Source organism: Mobula birostris, chromosome 19 (genome assembly GCF_030028105.1).
Source record: "Mobula birostris isolate sMobBir1 chromosome 19, sMobBir1.hap1, whole genome shotgun sequence".
Taxonomy (NCBI): Eukaryota; Metazoa; Chordata; class Chondrichthyes; order Myliobatiformes; family Myliobatidae; genus Mobula; species Mobula birostris.
In genome coordinates this window covers 63,081,447-63,101,361 of record NC_092388.1, presented here as the reverse complement: position 1 = coordinate 63,101,361, position 19,915 = coordinate 63,081,447, and the positions used below count along the sequence as shown (strand labels likewise).

At 42.4% G+C, this 19,915-nt stretch overlaps 1 protein-coding gene across 1 annotated transcript in view; it reads left to right on the top strand.

The window, feature by feature from the left end:
- Positions 1-19,915, top strand: part of phactr1 (phosphatase and actin regulator 1) — a 430,393-nt gene that overhangs the window by 352,623 nt on the left and 57,855 nt on the right. Inside the window, exon 5 of the mRNA XM_072283739.1 lies at positions 9,416-9,565. Within this exon, the coding sequence (XP_072139840.1) occupies positions 9,416-9,565 (150 nt within the window). The remainder of the gene's footprint in view (positions 1-9,415; positions 9,566-19,915) is intronic.

The window sequence follows — 19,915 nt, the reverse complement described above, 5'->3', positions numbered from 1 at the left end:
ACACCCTGTACTAGACAGGCCATATTTCAAAGTTGGAGTGGGTATGTTTGAATGTAATGAGGAGAGTCATACTGTTGTTACAGACTACTTTTCAAATTATCCAGAGGTTGGAGCACTGCAATCAACATCCCGCAAAGCATTCATCACCCTCCTGAAAGCTGTGTCTGTGAGGCATGGAGTTCCATGTGAGGTAGAATCAGACAGTGGGCCACAATTTTTGAGCTGTAAACTTGAGTCCTTTACCAATGATTAGGGGTTTCGACATATAACTTCAAGCCTACATCACCCAGAATCTAATGTCCTAGCAAAGAGTTTGGTTAAGCTAGTAAAAGGCCTCATGAAGAAAGCACGAGAGGATTTCCACAAAAGTCTGATGATTTGCAGAAGTGGGCCACTGCAGAATGGCCTTTCTCCAGCCGAGATGTTGATTGCTCGATGTACTAATCTTCCACTGCACAAAACCCTCTTGATACCTAAAGGGGTATGCAAGGTCAAATTCACTAAAGAGAAAGGGAAAGAACAAACAGAAACAGTATCATGACAGGACTGTGAAAAGCCTGCCAGTACCGAAGCCTGGAGATCAAGTGCAAATTTGAGATCACGATTCTGGCACATGGCCCATGCAAGGATATGTGTAAGAGGAAGTTGTTCCACGTTCCTACCAGATCCAGACTCAGCAAAGAAAACCTCTGAGGAGAAACTGTGTGGATCTATGAACACAAGGTCCAACGCATAGCTGTGACACGTAACCTGTCAGTATACCTTAGGGGCCAACAGATGTGAAAAATAATGTTTTTGTTCAGAGTTCTCAGAAGGATACTAATATTAACACAGTAAGTGAAAGCAATACATCTGTGGAGACAACTAGCAGACCAAAAAGGATCATCAAACCACCTCAGAGACTGATTGCGAGTTTATGAGTAAATAAAGGACTGTATTTGCTCATTACAATTGAAGTTATTGTAAATATCTGTTGGAAAGCAATATTGTTTCTTGCAGGTTTTTGAGGACATAGCATTGTGTTTGTTTTGTTTTCTTTAAGGGGGAAGATAGGTTATTATATGTATACATAATAAAGAACCTCCCTCCTTGCTTTTTAACTGTTTTTAATGGAGGTTGGGTTTGAGGACGTGATTGTTTGAAGTTGTTTAAGTCTACTTGATTCCTAGTTAGCCCATTGCTTTGCTTTGCTTTTTAGATTAGTTGCACGGTGGGTTTTTTTGGGGGGGTTTTCTTCTCTTTATTGGTATGTATGGAAAATTAGTATACTATTATATTACCTTGTTATTTTATATCTAAACTGCACTGTTTTTTTGTGTATTAATATCTCTTGTAAATTTATATCGTAACAGTGTATTAGTTTCTACATGGTTTACCTTTTGTGTACCAATTCAATAAAAAGATTTAAAAAGAAAGGAAGAAAGAACTTTAGTTCTCAGTGTGCAATGTGGCTGTTTCACCTGGAACAGGAAGTGATGTTGGTGAGCTGATTACAGATGCTCAGGTCGAGCTGAAGCCATGACTGAAAGTGTACTGTAAGCAAATATGTGTTAGTTTTACCCACGTGAAGTTTGTCTTTTATCAAGAACAAACATAACAGTTAGGAAGTATTTCACTGGGGAGTAGGAGAATGATGGATGATCTTACAGTGGTGTATAAAATCATGAGTGACCTTCATAGGTTGAATGCATGTAGTCTTCTTTGCAGGATTAGAGGATCAAGAACATGGGCTTAAGGTGAGAGGGGAGAGATTTAATAAGAATGAAATGGACTGCTTTTTCACCCAAAGGGTGATCAGTATATGGACTGAGCTGCCTGGGGAAGTGGCTAAGGCAGGTACAATACATTTAAAAGGTACTTAGACAGGTACATGGACAAAAAGTGTTTAGAAGGATAATCGCCAAACATGGGAGCATACGGTATTGGCTTAGATAGACCCATGGGTGGCCTGGACCAGATGGCCTAGAGGGCCTGTTTCCATGCTGTATAACACTATGACACTGTTTGTAATATCTTTCAGTTCTGGGAATCCATTAATAACTAAAATACTTCCTTCTGTACCATCAAATGTGTATTTTTCTCTGTTTTAGAAAGAATTTGTCCTAATTTGAGTTTGCTCATCTCCCACAAAAAATTCCGCTCTGCTGCTTCAAAATAATTAGAGGACTATTTTTAGCTTTCCTTGAGGACAGTGTGTTTGCTTTGCTGAATACTGTGGAAATTACAGACTTACAGTACAAGCCATGGTGAACTACCATCCTTTGAGACTGGAATTTAATTTGCTGTGTGCCACATTCTGAATACATCTGACTTGTTTTTGTCAAATTCTTGTCTCATTATGGTAACATGGTTGATAATAGCCTTTAATTTCATGCTAAAATAACAGTGAGGTTAATAGTTCTGTGTAGCAATTTTACAGAAACGCTGCAGCAACTTTCAGCAGAAAATATATGCCATTAAATGCAGAAATTCCAAAGCTGCTATCCAACATCTCCAGTTTCATTCTAAAAGCATAGCAAAACCAAGACATGGAACAGAAGTAAGATTCAGTAAAGTCATGTCTGATCATGTGCCTGTCCTATTTCCCACCCAGTCCCTAATTGCTAACCTTCCCAAAGTGTTCAAAGTTCCATTGATCAAGTCTTGAATGCACTTACTGTCAGATGATAGGCCAATCTCCGGGTCAGAAATTTCCAACATTTTAAAACACTTCGCACAATGTAAAATCCTTGTCAATGTACTCTGTGATGCAATCTGAGGAAACAACTCCTAGGTATATATCCAGTCAGAACATTTGTTTTTCTCAATAAGATTAGTGAGGATAGCATTTGGCACCCATCTTCACCAAGGAAACACATTGAATAGGCTGTGATTGGCATAGGAAAGTGAAGTTGAAGATATAAACTGAAGTTGCCACAGAAAGCATTGTCTATTGCATATGAAGTGTGTTATTAACCTAGTGACAGTATTAATTACTGCCAGACAATCCCTAACACTGAAAGCCTACCTAAAAGAAGTGTACAATCTTTTCCTTTAAAATTTAATTGTTCTGGAAATTAAAAATCTTAAAAAAGAAATTTCATTCTTTTCTTCTAATCCATCCCTTTCTGTGCTCTGTATTCTTCTTTCTGTACGTGATTTGATATAAAGACTGGCAAATTGTTTCCAGTACCCTGGAGTACTGGACTGACTTGAAGCTTGCCAGTGACTGCCTAGTAACTCAGTGGCAAGAATACCAAATGTGCAACTCTTCATTCATACATGAATGAACGTGTGAATGAACTTCCAAAGTTAGGACACACTGACCTCAAAAAAGACAATTCAATTTTGCTTTGCCTGTTCTTTTGTTATTTTACATTGTTGGAAAGCCATGATCAAAGAGAACAAAGGGTTTGCACGAGGCACTGTTATCTCCCTTAGCTGGCAACTGGTTCATATTCTTTTACACTTTGCATCCCTGGCCACCTGTGGGTGGTTGCCATGGTAACAGATTGCAAAACTGATACTGGAAAATTGCTCTGAAAGATACCAGTCCAGTTCTTCGGTACAAGATGTGGACAGCATGAAAGAGGCTTTTGTGGGAACAAATAAGGCATTTATGGAGTATAAGAAATGCAAAAGAACACTTAAGAACAAAATTAGGAGGTCTAAAAGAAGGCATGAGGTTGCCGTAGGAGACAAGGTCAGGAGAATCCTAAGGGATTCTACAGATATGTTAAGAGCAAAAGGATTGCAAGGAACAAAATTGGAAGACCAGTTGGTAATTTATACATAGAGCCAAAATAAATGGGGGAGATCTTAAATGGATTTTTTGCATCAGTATTTGCTTGGGAGACAGACACAGAGTCTATAGAAGTGAGGCAAAGCAGTAGTGAGGGTCAGGGACCCTATACAGGTTACAGAGGAGGAAGTGTTTGCTGTCTTGAAGCAAATTAGGATGGATAAATCCCAGGACCTGACAAGGTGTTCCTCCAGACCCTGTGGGAGGCAAATAAAGAAAATGTAGGTTCCCTAGCAGAGATATTTAAATCATCCTTAATGACAGGTGAGGTATTGGAGAATATCTAATTCAGTCATCAGTTGTTCAGCTGTTTAAGGAAGGCTCTAAAACTAAACCAGGAAATTATAGGCTGGTGAGCCTGACCTCAGTAGTAGGGAAAGTTATTGGAGGGTATTCTAATGGACTGGATATATGAGTATATGGATAGACAGGGACTAGGGTTGCCAACTTTCTCACTCCCAAATAAGGGACAAAAGGTGGCATGCCGCAGCGATGTGGGTGTGGTGCAGGCCTGGGATGAAGTGACTGAAGGGGCTGGCAGCTAGCAGATGGTAAAAGAGAGAAGGAGAGAAAAAAAACAACCCTGAATAGGTAAACAAATCCAATATATGAACCATGTATACATATCTTCAGTGTTATATATGAAATGTAACACCAAATTATAACAGTCATGACATGAAATAACACTAAATAACCCTATCTGTATGTGCCTATAGAGTTGACATATAATCACTGCAAAAGAGAAAAGGGCGGGAGGGACTCACCAAGTCTACTTTTTCCATGGATATTTCTCTCTGCTCTTGACTGATTCAAGCAGTCCTTTGTCCTTTTGCACAGCCAGAGAGAAGTCCTTACACAACAAGTCACAGTTCACAGATATTTGCAGTTCATTTTTGATCAGCTCTGTGCTGCATCTGTTTCTTGAGTCTGACCATTTACTGGTCATCAGAGAGAAGGTCCTCTCTACAAAGGCATTTGAGCCTGGCACACTGAGGACAAGTGAGACAATCCTGAACATGTTGATCAAGTTGGCTTTCCTTATGTTTTGGAAAACTGCCACCCACTTCTCACTGGTGGATTTTGCGGTATCCTGTCTGGTTTTCTGTATTTCCTCCCGGCTAGCACAAAACTCTTCATAGAGTTGGTCCATATTGACTGTCTCTGTCATTTTGAGGGCAGCCACCACCTGCTCCAGGTCAGTGAAGGAGAGCTCTCATAGAGGCCGATCAGTTTCAGTTTCATCATGACATTTTCTGGTGGGAAATCAAACTACTTGTCAATGTATGTAATGACAGAGTCATAGAACTTCACAAAGTCCTGTTGCTCCTTGGACCTTTGTGCTGGCACTTATCTGCCTGTCAGCTGCTTGGTCTGGTATCCAAAAAAGCTGTCCTGTTTCCGCTGAAGCATCTTCATTTTGAACTTTCGAACTTCCTCGTAAGCATCTGTGATGCAGAGTTTTGTTTCCTCCAGCTTTTTTACGAGTTAGTCAAAAATACACCCCATGTTGTGGAAAAAGCACAGATAAATTTCAGTAGCTCCAGTTTTTTCTTCATCCTCAAAAATCCTCTTCAGTGCCATAGGACAGGTCTCAAGGGACCTGAAGTATGACGTAAGAGCTGGCCAGCTTTGCAGGAGGCGTTCGACAGCTGGATGAAGAGAGAGCCATCGTGTGCAAACGACACAGAATTTCACGCCACTCAATGTCAACAAAGGCAAAAAATGAACGCAGTTCCTCTCTTCAGGAAGCAGATATTGAGAAGTGGCTGTAGACCTTTAGAACAAATGTCTCAATATCCACTGACAGCTGATCCCAGGCGTGCTTGCAGGCGTTATGAGCTGTGTGAGCTGGGCAATTAGCTTTCAGAATACAGTTGTTGGCACTGCTCAATAACTGGTAAACGGAGTGGTGTTTTCCAACGTTTACATTGGCATTATCTGCTAATATCCTAATGAACTAATGCTAATCTGCTAATCTGCTAATGAACTAATATCCAGTTCATACTTTTCCAGACAGCTCATCAGAGCTTGATGTATGCCATTTGCAGTTTCATCACTGTCTTCATAGAAGTCAAGTAACTTGCACTGCACTCCATCAGACACAGAGAAATATCTCACGCACACTGGAAACATTTTTCTATCTCCCTTGTTTGAGGCATCGGTAGCAACTGAGAAATACGTGGGCCCCGTGGGTTCACCTTCTTCTGTCGGGGACAGATCATCTATAATATCCCGCACAGTCTTTGGTCCAAAAACATTCATTGTAATCATCTCAGCTTTCGTTCCTCCCAAGTGCATCTTCTTCACAACATTTGAGTCCTTAAACAAAGCACCTTTGAGCTTAGCAAGACAGTAGGTGCTGTTGTAGCAGAGTCTGTGTTTAACTGTGTGGTACACATACGAGGTTTCACTTGCCGCAATTTTGTCATTTTCTTCAGTAGATTTCACGAAGAATGCACCAATATTGCTTGCACTTTTAGCTAGTGTGGCCTTCTTGTGCAGTTCTGTGGAAGCATGCTGAGTTAGGTCATTCTCACCGCCATGGCCAATTGAGAATTCCCGATGGCATAAAGTACGGAAGGCCTTTGTCGACGTCAAGTCACCGCTGACGGGCTTAACCCACGTCTTTTTTGCTTCCCATTGCTTGTTACAGCTGCACAGTCTTTTCTTTTTTGGAGGTTTATCCATATTGACACATGCCAAATCGACCGAGCAACACTAGACGTTACTGAAACTTTTTGTTTTGTCAGGAATTGGTAAAATACAGCACACAACTGATGCACATAAGGGGGCCTGTGATTGGATAATAGGTGAATCACTCGTGCATGGTGTCAACAGCACATGCAACACGCACACATGCTGTTGTATCAGATCTAGGATCTGTCTGTAAGCGTGCCCTCTGGTGATTACAGAGTAGTAGCAGTCAAATACGGGACAAGGGCGGTCCCGTATGGGACAAACCAATTTAGCCCAATATATGGGATGTCCCAGCTAATACGGGACAGTTGGCAACCCTAACAGGGACTGATTAGGGATACCATCATTGTCATGGTTCCGTTTGGCTGTTCCCCTTTAACGCTCCTTTCTCCCTGATTATGCCCTAATTTCAGTCATTAGATTTCCAATGGCTTCTCTATCTCAGGTTGCCAGTTTGTTGGTTTATTCTCATGTGATACCTCGTTCTCTTGTCTGCTTAGAACAATTAGTTCTAAGTTTAGTTCCAAATTCTGCTCTAGTTTCAAGATAGTCCCTGTAGATCTTGTCTCCTTGTCAAGATTCCTCTGGTTTACTGTTCTACGTTCATGTCTATGCCAGCATCCCCAATTCAGTCAATGTGCCGTTGTCCTGCACTTGGGTTCTCCTCAGTTGCCCCGTGCAACAATCATGGCTTTGTGCATGGTAGGTCATGTCTAACCAAACTTAGAGTTTTTTGATGAAGGTACTAGGAAAGCTGATGAAGGCAATGTGATGGATGTTGCCTATATGCACTTTTGCAAGGTCTCTGACAAGGTCCCACATGGGAGGTTGGTCAAGAAGGTTTAGTCACTTAGCATTCAACATGAGGTAATGCATTGGATTAGACATTGCTTTGTGGGAGAAGCTAGAGAATGATAGTAGAGGGTTGCTTCTTTCACTGGAGGCCTGTGACTATTGGAGTACCGCAGGGATCGGTGCTGAGTCTGTTGTTGTTTGTCACCCATATCACTGATCTAGATGATAGTATGGTTAGCTGGATCAGCAAATTTGGGAATGACTCCAAGATTGGGGGTGTAATGGACAGCAAGAATGACTATCAGAGCTTGCAGTGGGATATGGATCAGCTGGAAAAATGGGCTAAAAATGACTAATGGAATTTAATTCAGACAAGTGTTAGGTGTTGCATTTCAGTAGGACCAACCAAGGTAGGTCTTGCACAGTGAACGGTAGAGCATGCAGTACAAAGGGATCTGGGAGTACAGATCCATAATTCATTGAAAGTGGCAGCACAGGTAGTTAAGGTCATAAAGGAAGCTTTTGGCAAATTGGCCTTCATAAACCAAAGTACTGAGTACAGGAGACAGGTGGCAGTGGGTGAAATCATAATGCAGGGCTTTAATCTGAAACAATTCCTCTTTAACGTGAGAAGTTATCACAAGGTGGTTCACGATATCTCTAAAAGATATTGAATCCCTAGAGATGGGGGTGGGTGATCAGAGACTCAGTGGGGAAGGGTGTTTTAAAGGAGAAAATGTAGATAAAACAAGGGAAGTTTTATGGAGAATTTAATTTACAGGCTTCAACATTCATCTACTGAGGCTGGGGCAGTTATATTTGGGAATGATTAAGATAACAGCTAGGGAGAAGTAGATCATTTTACAGAGGGACTTGAAGAGGTTAGAGTGACACGTGAAGCTAGAGATGACAGGATCTGGAGCAACAAACAATCTGCTGGAGGAACTCAGCTGGTTAAGCAGTATCTGTGGAAGGAGAGGAATTGTCAATTTTTCGGTTCAAAACCCTGCTTCTCCCATTGGTCCCTGTCTCGCCATTTCCCCTCTCCTCAATGTATTGGCTATCATTCCTCTCCACCGTCAGTCCTAATACTGGGTTTGGAATCAAAATATTGACGTTCTCTCCCCTGAAAGATGCTGCTCAACCCACCACTCCCAGATGAACTTCGACAATTGCTTTCTCCCTTCCATTTGGTATCACCTCTCCTCTGATAATTCCCAAAGTCACAATCTTTCGGTGCAGCTCCCATCTCAGACATTCTCATTTTTCTCGCTTTTCATTGGGCAAAAGATAAAAAAGCTTGAAAACATGCACTGGCAGACTCAAGGATGGCTTCTACAGTATCCCATTGTTTTCAGACTCTTGAATGATAAAAATTAACTCCTCCATTTACCTTATCAGGTCCTTGCACTGCACTTTCTCTGTAACTGTAACACTATATTGAGTATTCTGTAATTTCCCTTTCCCTTATACTGCCTCAATATACGTGTGTATGAATGGCATGCAAAACAGTTTTCATTGGATCTTGATACATGTGACAATATCAACTCCAGTTCCAAATCATGCTGCAGCACCACCTTTATTAGTATTGCTACCAGACCAAGACCCGAGGAATCACAGCATGTTTGATAGAGTGCATCATATTCTGTTTCAAGTTCAAAGTAAACTTATTATCAAAGTATGTATACTTCATACAACCTTGAGATTCCTAACAGGCAGCCACAAAACGAAGAAACCCAATAGAACCCATTGGGTTCTGGCAAAAGAAGACCGTCAAACAACCAATGGCACAAAAAACAAGTCGTGCAAACTATTAAAGTAAGCAAATAGTGTTCAGAACTGAAGTTCAAGAAGCTGGGCATCACTGCAGCCAGTTCAAAAGTTCATTAGTTGCAGGTCACAGCCTCAGTTCAGTACAGAGAGGAGTAAACCACATAGAGTAGTGAGCATCCCTCACCTCCAGCCCCAACACCCTAACCTTTCCAATCTGGCCCGGCACTTAAAGCATCCGATCCTACGGCTGTCAAAGCACAATCCCTGATCTATAAGCAGTTGTATTATCTTCTCTTTGTGGTTGATTTATAAGTGCTTATGGGTCACTTCACTCTAACTTTTCTCTGTGCCATATGCTTCTGGTTTCAGATGGAGACGCTCCTGTGCACAATGAAGAGGAGGTAGTAGAGAATGGCCAGGTCCGGACATCACGGCAGGAAGAAGGGGAGCGTGAGCCAGAGTTGGGTGAATCCTTAGCAGATGACTCAGCCCAGTGTACAGAGTCAGTGGACAATCCAGGTGAACCAGGCCTCCGATTGTCGACATCCCAGATTTACTCCAAAGGTTTCCAGGAAGATATACAATTGGTTTTGAATTGAAGAAGCTATCCTTAAACTCTGGACTCAGTTTAGAAATATTAGCAAGGAGCAAATAAAAGTGTCTCTCAACTCCCTCATTGGAACATTATTTTTGATGTATTGCAGGGTTAATCAATCAACATGCATTGGGTTCATTTCTTCAGTACAAGTGCATTTTAAAGTATGTCACAATTTGCCAGTTATTTAATAACCAACCATGCACCAACCTCTTTCACAGCAGTCATGTGAGACTGTTTTGTTCTGATCGGCTCCCAGTTCAGTATTATTCTGATCACTCAGCCCATGTAGCAGTTATACAGCTGTAGCTGGAATAGTTGCCTGGACTTTGCAAACGGCCAATGTCCCGCTGTTGTGGATTAGACTGTGAGGCCAGAACCTGCAGTGAAGCTCCCAGCAGCATGAGCTGTAGATACCAGAGACAGTAAGAGATTAGGATACGGAGAGGTTTCCTCTACATCCCAGTGTCTAGAATTCATTAGATTACTAGAAGACCACTGGGTCAACAGGGCAATATTTGTACTGATGCTTCAAACCAGTCTTCTGTACGCACCATCAGGATTTAGCATTTCTGTCTCCTTATAAGAACTTACCCACATTCCTAATCAATAAAGGAGTGCCCTACAATGTAACCACTCTCTGAATGAAGGCGTTGGTCACGTTTGCCTTTATTAGTAAAGAACTGACTTCAAGGGTCGGGAAGTTACAGCATGTTGCGGCTTTGTAAAACTCTGGTTAACACACCTCTAAAGTGTTACATTCCATTCTGGTTGCCATATTATTGGAGGGATGTGGAAGCTTTGACAGGGTTTCAAAGAGCTTTACCAAGATGCTTGGATTAGAAGGCATGTGTTATCAGAGAGAGGTTGGAAAGCACTAGGTTTGTTTTCTCTGCAGCAGCAGAGGCAGAGGGGAGACCAGATAGAAGTTTATGCGAAACACTCTTTTTCACAGTGATGAAATGGTTAATACTAGAAGACATGTTTTTAAGGTGAGAGAAGTACCGTTCAAAGGAAATATACAGGGCAAGTTTTTAAAAACAGTGGTGGGTGTGGTGATATCACGTGTAATGATGTGCCAGTACATGATTGGACAGAGCACTGAGCGTGCGCGGGATTGCCAGGATGTTCCAGCATGTGGCTGGGTTAAGGCGTGTTTATTCATTACTGTAAATAGGAGTTCTCTAATTCTTCCAGAATATGATTCTTTACTGTTAACCCATGGTATGTTTAAACAGAAGTAACATAACATGGTGTCAGAAGTGGTTCTGGAAGAATAATACGGTAGAATCAAGAATCGAAGACAATCGAAAGAAGAAGAAAAGAGTTTGAACTGTAAACAGTAAAATGGAAGGTTTACATCTCTCACCAAAACTTCAGCAGACTGGCAATGTAGCTGAGAATTGGAGGATATTCAAGCAACAGTTTGAACTGCACTTATCAGCGATCAATTGTGAAGAAAAATCGGAAAAAAACAAAGCTGCGCTTTTCCTCCATGTAATCGGGAATGACGCAGTAGAGGTGTATAATAATTTTGTCTTTGAAGATGGAGATAATTTCAATTTAAAGTCAATATTGGGCAGATTTGAAGTATTTTGTATACCTAAGTGTAAATTAAAGTATGAGTGATATAAATTCTTCACACGTGCGCAGAGAGCCACTGAAACAATTGATCAGTATGTTACTGAGTTAAGAAAGCGTAGTAAAACCTGCGAGTTTGGATTGCTCAGGGACTCTCTCGTTAAAGATAGATTTGTTTGTGGCATTCGAGATAATGCTCTGAGAGAAAGGCTGTTGAGAGAGCAAGATTCAAATTTTGAAAAAGCTATGGCGCTTTGCAAAGCTTCTGAGACTGTGGCGTTGCAGGCTGAAGAGATTTTTGTCAAAAACTGCAATGTAAACACTGTAAAAAAAAGCGTGAATACATCAAGAAATATAATAATACATCGACGAAACCGACAGAGAGCAAGACGGCATTGGAAAAAAAAGTCGTGATCGCTGTGCATGGGAACATCATCCAAATCAGTGTCCCGCATATGGCAAAATTTGCAATGGCTGCGGTAAGATTAATCATTTTTCACGCTGTTGTAAAAGTAGAAAGAAGGAAAATAAAATGAAACAAGTAAATGCTGTGCTTGAAGATGAACATGAGGAATTTTATATAGATGTGCTTTGTGAAAATAAACAAAGTAAGAATGACTGGACTATTCCGTTGCATGTGAAGAAAAACAATATTCTGTTTAAACTTGATACTGGAGCGCAAGTAAGTGTTCTTGCATAATCTGAGTTTAATGCTTTAAAGCCAAGACTGAAGTTACATCAGACAAATATAAAAGTGACTGGGTATTCAGGTGCAGACATTCCAGTTAAAGGAACATGTGTGGCAAAGGTATCACACAAAAATATTGTGCATATGCTTTCATTTGTACTCGTACCAAAAAAGTACAGTCAATTCTGGGTTTATCTGCCTGTGAAAGACTTAATGTAGTGAAAAGAATTTTTGTCTTGGATAGTGACGCAGAGCTGGAGCGACAGAATGTTGCATTACAGTCGGCAGAAGGTGATGTAACTCGACTGCAGGTCCAGCTCATGGAGGCAAATGCTGACATGGAGAATATAAAAGCAGTAGCTGCAGTGTCCGAGACGACCAAACAGGAGGAAATTGATGATATGAAAAAGCAATGGCAGGAAGAGGTTGCTTCAATGCAAGCAATAATGAAAGAGACACTGAATATGAGATTCAGTCTCATCACCGTCTAGAGCAAGAACGCTCAGAGTAGGCACAGTATAAGGAAGAAGTGAAAGCACAAATGAAGGAATTGAGAAGTATTATTGAAGTGATGAAGTCTTAGCATAAGAATTAGATGAAGAAAAGAAGATTCGTATTTCATTACAAATTGAAGTGGAATATGAATTAACTGATCTAAGGAGATGTTTGACTGAAGGACAAGGTGACAAAGTGAGGATACAAGATAAAAGGAACACATGGACACAGACCAGATTATACATGGTCCAAACAGAGGAGGGAGCAGTGTTAAGAAAGAATCACAAAGGCTTTAAGAAAGAGCCAACTTCAGAGTTTCAGTTATCTAATGTGGATGTGTTTTATTTAACGTTGTTAATTGTTTTTCTTTTTAAGGAAAGGAAGATGTGGTGATATTACGTGTAATGATGTGCTAGTACATGACTGAACAGAGCACTGAGCATGCACGGTATTGCCAGAATGTTCCAGGACATGGCTGGGTTAAGACGTGTTTGTTTATTATTGTAAATAAAAGTTCTCTAATTCTTCCAGAATATGATTCTTTACTGTGAACCCACGGTACGTTTAAACAGAAGTAACATAACAGTGGCTGCCTGTAACATGCTGCCGGGGGGTGGGGGGGGGTAATAGAGGCATATACAATTGAGGTTAGTTTTCAGAACTGGTTTGCTCATGAAAGACAGAGGGTAGTGGTCAAAGGGACTTACTCTTTCTGGAGGTCTCTGTGACCAGTGTTGTCCCACAGGGAACTGTACTGGGACCTCTGATGTTTGTGATATATAAGCAGCCTAGATGAAGATGTAGAAGGGTGGGTTGGTAAGTTTGCAGATGATACAAAGATTGGTGGTGGTGTTGTGGATAACACAGAAAACTAGCAGCAAAGAATACAATGGCATATGTATTGCAGTTATGGGCAGAGAAACGGCAGATGGAGTTTAACCCATCCAAATGTGAAATGTTGCATCTTGGTAGATCTAAGGTAAGGAGATGGTACCTGTAACAGTGTTGATGAGTAGATGGATCTTGGGGGTCCAAGTTCATTGCTTCCTGAAAGTGGCTACACAGGTTGGTAGGGTGGTTAATAAGGCTTATGGCATGTTGACAATAAGTACTCTTGCTTGAGTACTGTTGGTGGGGGGATGGCCTACCTGGGGAAGCAACGGTGGCAGCGGCTCTGGCACAGAGTCTGGCCTTGTGGCTCAGAAGGATAGGGAAAGGAAGAGGATGGCAGCAGTGATAGGGGACTCTATAGTTAGAGGGTCAGACAGGCAATTCTGTGGACGCAGGAAAAAAGAACGAATGGTAGTTTGCCTCCCAGGTGCCAGGGTCTGGATGTTTCTGATCGCATCCAAGATATCCTGAAGTGGGAAGGAGAACAGCCAGAGGTCGTGGTATATATTGGTACAAATGACATAGGCAGGAAAAGGGAGGAGGTCCTGAAAGTAGACTACAGGAAGGAAGCTGAGAAGCAGGACCACAAAGGTAGTCATCTCAGGATTACTGCCTGTGCCATGCAACAGTGAGTTTAGGAATAGAGTGAGGTGGAGGATAATTACGTGGCTGAGAGATTGGAGCAGGGGTCAGGGATTCAAATTTCTGGATCATTGGGACCTCTTTTGGGGCAGGAGTGACCTGTACAAAAAGGACGGATGGCACTTGAATCCCATGGGGACCAATATCCTGGCGGGGAGGTTTGCTAAGGCCATTGGGGTGAGTTTAATCTAGGATTGCTTGGGGGGGCGCAGGGTGGGAACCAAACCGAAGAGATGGAGGCAGAGGTGGTTAGCTCACAAATAGAGAAAGTTTGGAGACAGTGCAAGAGGGAGTATAGGCAGGTCATCGAGAAAGGATGCGCTGAGACCGATGGTTTGAGATGTGTCTATTTTAATGCAAGGAGTATTATGAACAAAGCGGATGAGCTTAGAGCGTGGATCACTACTTGGAGCTATTATGTTGTGGCTATTACAGAGACTTGGATGGCTCAGGGGCAGGAATGGTTACTTCGATTGCCAGGCTTTAGATAATTCAGAAAGGACAGGGAGGGAGGCAAAAGAGGTGGGGGCGTGGCACTGTTGATCAGAGAGTGTCACAGCTGTAGAAAAGGAGGAAGACATGGAGGGATTGTCAACAGAGTCCCTGTAGGTGGAAGTTAGGAACAGGAAGAGGTCAATAACACTACTGGGTGTTTTTTATAAACCACCCAATAGTAACAGGGACATCGAGGAGCAGATCTCTCAGTGGGAGAGCATTTTGGAGATAGTGATCATAACTCTATCTCTTTTACCATAGCATTGGAGAGGGATAGGAACAGACAAGTTAGGAAAGTGTTTAATTGGAGTAAGTGGAAATATGAGGCTATCAGGCAGGAACTTGGAAGCATAAATTGGAAACAGACGTTCTCAGGGAAATGAACGGAAGAAATGTGACAAATGTTCAGGGGATGTTTGCGTGGAGTTCTGCATAGGTACGTTCCAATGAGACAGAGAAACGGCACAGGAACCGTGGTGTACAAAGGCTTTTGTAAATCTAGTCAAGAAGAAAAGAAGAGCTTACGAAAGGTTCAAAAAGCTAGGTAATGATAGAAATCTAGAAGATTATAAGGCTAGCAGGAAGGATCTTAAGTTAATTAAATTAGGAGAGCCAGAAGGGGCCATGAGAAGGCCTTGTCAGACAGGATTAAGGAAAACCCCAAGGCATTCGACAAGTATGTTAAGAGAAAGAGGATAAGACGTGAGAGAATCAGACCAATCAAGTGTAACAGTGGAAAAGCGTGTATGGAAATGGAGGAGATAGCGGAGGTACTTAATGAGTATTTAGCTTCAGTATTCACTACGGAAAAGGATCTTGGCGATTGTAGGGATGACTTACAGTGGACTAAAAAGCTTGAGCATATAGACATTAAGAAAGAGGATGTGCTGGAGCTTTTGGAAAGCATCAAGTTGGATAAGTTGCTGGAACCAGATGAGATGTAACCCAGGCTACTGTGGGAGGCGAAGGAGGAGATTGCTGAGCCTCTGGCGATGATCTTTGCATCATCAATGGGGACGGGAGAGATTCTGGAGGATTGTGGATGTTGTTCCATTATTCAAGAAAGACAGTAGAGATAGCCCAGGAAATTATAGACCAGTGAGTCTTATTTTAGTAGTTGGTAAGTTGATGGAGAAGATACTGAGAGGCAGGATTTATGAACATTTGGAGAGGCATAATATGATTAGGAATAGCCAGCATGGCTTTATGAAAAGCAGGTCATGCCTTACGAGCCTGATTGAATTTTTTGAGGATGTGACTAAACACATTGATGATGGTAGAGTAGTAGATGTAGTGTATATGGATTTCAGCAAGGCATTTGACAAGGTACCCCATGCAAGACTTATTGAGAAAGTAAGGAGGCATGGGATCCAAGGGGAAATTGCTTCCTGGATCCAGAACTAACTTTCCCACAGAAGGCAAAGAGAGGTTGCAGCCAGGTCATATTCTGCATGGAGGTCAGTCACCAGTGGTGTGCCTCAGAGATCTGGTCTGGGACCCCTACTCTTCGTGATTTTTATAAATGACCTGGATGAAGAAGTGGACGGATGGGTTAGTAAATTGGCTGATGACAAAGGTTGGAGTTGTGGATGGTGTGGAGGGCTGTCAGAGGTTACGGCGGGACTTTGATAGGATGCAAAACTGGGCTGAGAAGTGGCAGAAGGAGTTCAACTCAGATTAATGTGAGGTGATTCATTTTGGTAGGTCAAATGTGATGACAGAATGTAGTATTAATGGTAAGATTCTTGGCAGTGTAGAGAATCAGAGGGATCTTGGGGTCTGAGTCCATAGGACACTCAAGGCTGCTGCGCAGGTTGATTCCATGGTTAAGAAAGCATATGGTGCATTGGCCTTCATCAATTGTGGGATTGAGTTTAGGAGCCTAGAGGCAATGTTACAGCTATTTTGGACCCTGTTCAGACCCCACCTGTAGTACTGTGCTCAGTTCTAGTCGCCTCACTATAGGAAAAATGTGGAAACCATAGAAAGGGTGCAGAGGAGAATTCAAGGATGTTGCCTGGATTGGGGAGCATGACTTATGAGAATAGGTTGAGTGAACTCGGCCTTTTTTCCTTGGAGCAACAGAGGCTGAGAGGTGACCTGATAGAGGTGTACAAGATGATGAGAGGCATTGATTGTGTGGATAGTCAGAGGTTTTTTCCCATGGCAGAAGTGGCTAGTACAAGAGGGCATAGTTTTAAGGTGCTTGGAAGTAGGTACAGAGGAGATGTCAGGGGTAAGTTTTTTACGCAGAGAGTGGTGAGTGTGTGGAATGGGCTGCTGGCGACAGTGATGGAGGCGGATACAATAGGGTCTTTTAAGAGACCCCTGGATAGGTGCATGGAGCTTCGAAAAATAGAGGGCTATGGGTAACCCTAGGTAATTGCTCAGGTAAGGACATGTTCGGCACAGCTTTGTGGGCTAAAGGGCCTGTATTGTGCTGTAGGTTTTCTATGTTTGGCTTTATTAGTCGAGGCACTGAGTTCAGAAGTCAGGAAGTTATGGTGCCTCTTTATAAAACTCTACTTAGGCTGCATCTAGAGTATTGCATACAATCTAGTCACTCCATTTTAGGAAGGTTGCTAAGGCTTTGAAGAGAGTGTGGAAGAGGTTTACCAGAATGTTGTCTGGCTTAGAGAGCATGTACTATAATAAGACATAGGACAAACTTGGATTGTTTTCTCTGCAGCGGTGGAGGCAAGCGGATTTAATGGAAATTTATAAGATTAAGAGAGACATAGATTGAGTAGACAGACAGTATCTTTTTCCCAGGTTTGAAATGTCTAGCGCATGTGTTTAAGGTGAGAGGGGGTAATTTCAAAAGAGATGTGAGGGTCGAGTTTTTTCTTACACAGGGAGTAATGGGTGCCTGGAATGCACTGCCTGTGGTGGTAGTAGAGGCAGAAGCATTAGATATGTTTAAGAGATGTTTAGATAGGCACATGAATGTGAAGAAATTGGAAGGATTGAGTGCAGCCAAAGTTGACAGCTTTCTGTGCCTTTTAGCAGGCTGCCAACAATTGTCTTGTTATGCCTCTGTGAAGGGTATAGGAGTGCTCCTCACTGCTCTGCATTTGATCGATCAGGTAATACTGGAAATCAGTCACCTTCCCAGTGAAACAAAGGTTAAGGAAACTGATGGGAAATGGAGTAGGGTCTCCTATTTGAGGAATGTTGTGTTAGCTCTACAGCTAAGTTACGTGCCCAGGATAGGAGTTGCCCAGATTTACCCTTGAGGATAGGTTTACAAAGGGTTCACTGGGGAGTGTAGGAGAGCATATTGGCAACAGCACCAGGCATTTATATAAGTGATAACGTGTTTTAGTTTGCGAGGTTGTGCCCTGTGAGGTGATGTCATCCTCGGGGCTTCCATGTGCTTCCAATTCATTGACTAAATCCTGTCCCAAATGTACCTTTTCCTTGTGGAGCAGTCCTGGGCCAGGGATTCCCACAAGGTTCCCATTCATCATGTGGATAGTCAGAGAGGCTTTTTCCCAGGGCTGAAATGGCTAGCATGAGAGGGCACAGTTTTAAGGTACTTGGAAGATGGTACAGAGGAGATATCAGGGGTAGGTGTGTGTGTGGAATGGGCTGTTGGCGACAGTGATGGAGGCGGATACGATAGGGTCTTTTAAAAGACTCCTGGACAGGTATATGGAGCTCAGAAAAATAGAGGGCTATGGATTTCTCAGTTAAGGACATGTTCGGCGTAGCTTTGTGGGCCGAAAGGCCTGTATTGTGGTGTAGGTTTTCTATGTTTCTATGAGTTAGTGGGAATTATACATTCATTCAAGGAGATTTTGAGTACATCCATGAATCTTTTCCTCTGTCTGCCTGGTATTCCCTTTCAGTGACAGAGCCCAATTTAGAGTGCCTGCTTTGGGAGACTGTTGCCAGGCCTGCCAATATCAAAGTCTGCCCAGAGGAGCCAACTGACTGGGACCTCAGTGCTGAGGATGTAGGTCTGAAAGAGTACTTTGACATTGGGTTGCCTCTCCTTGCAGTCAATTTGAATTTTGTGGAGATGGCATGATTGCACTGCATTGAAATGTATGATTTTGGTGATTCAGGTCTCAGAGACTTAGAGGGCAGGGATCATTTCTGCCTAATGAACTGAATTTTAATCTAGGTTCTGAGGTCTTGATCTTCACATAACGTTTTCTTCAATGGGCTAAAAGCTATACTGATACATTAAAGGCAATGGTGATCCTCATCCTCAATGTTTGCCTTTATTGAGAGATATGGGAAGTGGTCCATGATTTTCGGCATGTCACCATGAATTTTTTTGTTCAGCCATGGTATCTTTTACAGCAGGGGCAGGTTGGTAGAGGATCTTTGTGTTGCCGACTTTGAGTTGCAAGGTCAGTTCTGTCATGCACTACAGTGAACAAGTCAACAATGGCTTCAACATCCACAAATGGAGGTGTTGTTTGATTATCATGGGGTGAGGTTGCCTATGAGGGTCAGCTGATCATGGATTAAACAATTTCCCATTAGATTGGTGGATTAGCTCCAATAGGAATGCTTTTTGAAAGTGAGGAGCAACATTACAACTGGGACTAGCAGGGAGGATGCTGTAGTCATCATGGACCAGTTGGGCTGATGGAGCTGTTTCCCTGCTGTAATACTCTGTGACTCCATAGCAGTGTAAAGGATCAGGGGAAGTGTCAGGGCAATGACACAGCCTAGCTTGACAGTGGTCTCACAGAGAGTGGTTCTGATTTGGAAGGTACAAGAGCACCACCTGGTTCAAGAACAGTTACTACCCACAACTGTTAGGCTCTTGAACAAAAGGGGATAACTACACTCACTTGCCCATCCATTGAGATATTCCTACAACCAAGAGTCTCACTTTGATAATAAAACTTACTTTGAACTTTGAATTTATTGGTCAAAAAATATAGGTTCATACCAACATAAAGCAAATGTAAAATTGAGAAAAGATTCGGCAGCAGCTGAGACTGAAGAAGGTGTTTCACAGATCTTAGGTTCTAGTGAAGTTGAAGATTGCCACATATATTGGCCAATGCATGTCCCTGTATTTTACTTGACAATGACACATGGTGAAGATCAGATCCACCCTGGTTGTAAAGAGGCAGTGATTCTGAATGCAACTCTTCAGTCACTGGGATACATTGAGAAGAGGGGAATGTCAGGACAACATGAGCACAAAACAGCAAAAGATAGAGCAATGGATTAACTGCACTTAAAAAGGCATCAGTTAGTCTTGTGAGACCATGGATCTGCGCCTGGAAAGTCTTCACTCTCCAGGGTACAGGTTGTATGGAAGATCAGCAGTTGCCCATGCTACAAGTCTCCCCTCTCCACGACGCCAATGTTGTCCCCTTGGAAGGGCATTAGGACTCATACAGCTTGGCACCAGTGTCGTCATGTGTGATTAAGTGCCTTGCTCAAGGACACAATACGTTGCCTTGGCTGGGGCTCGAACTCACGACCTTCAGGTTGCTAGTCCAATGCCTTA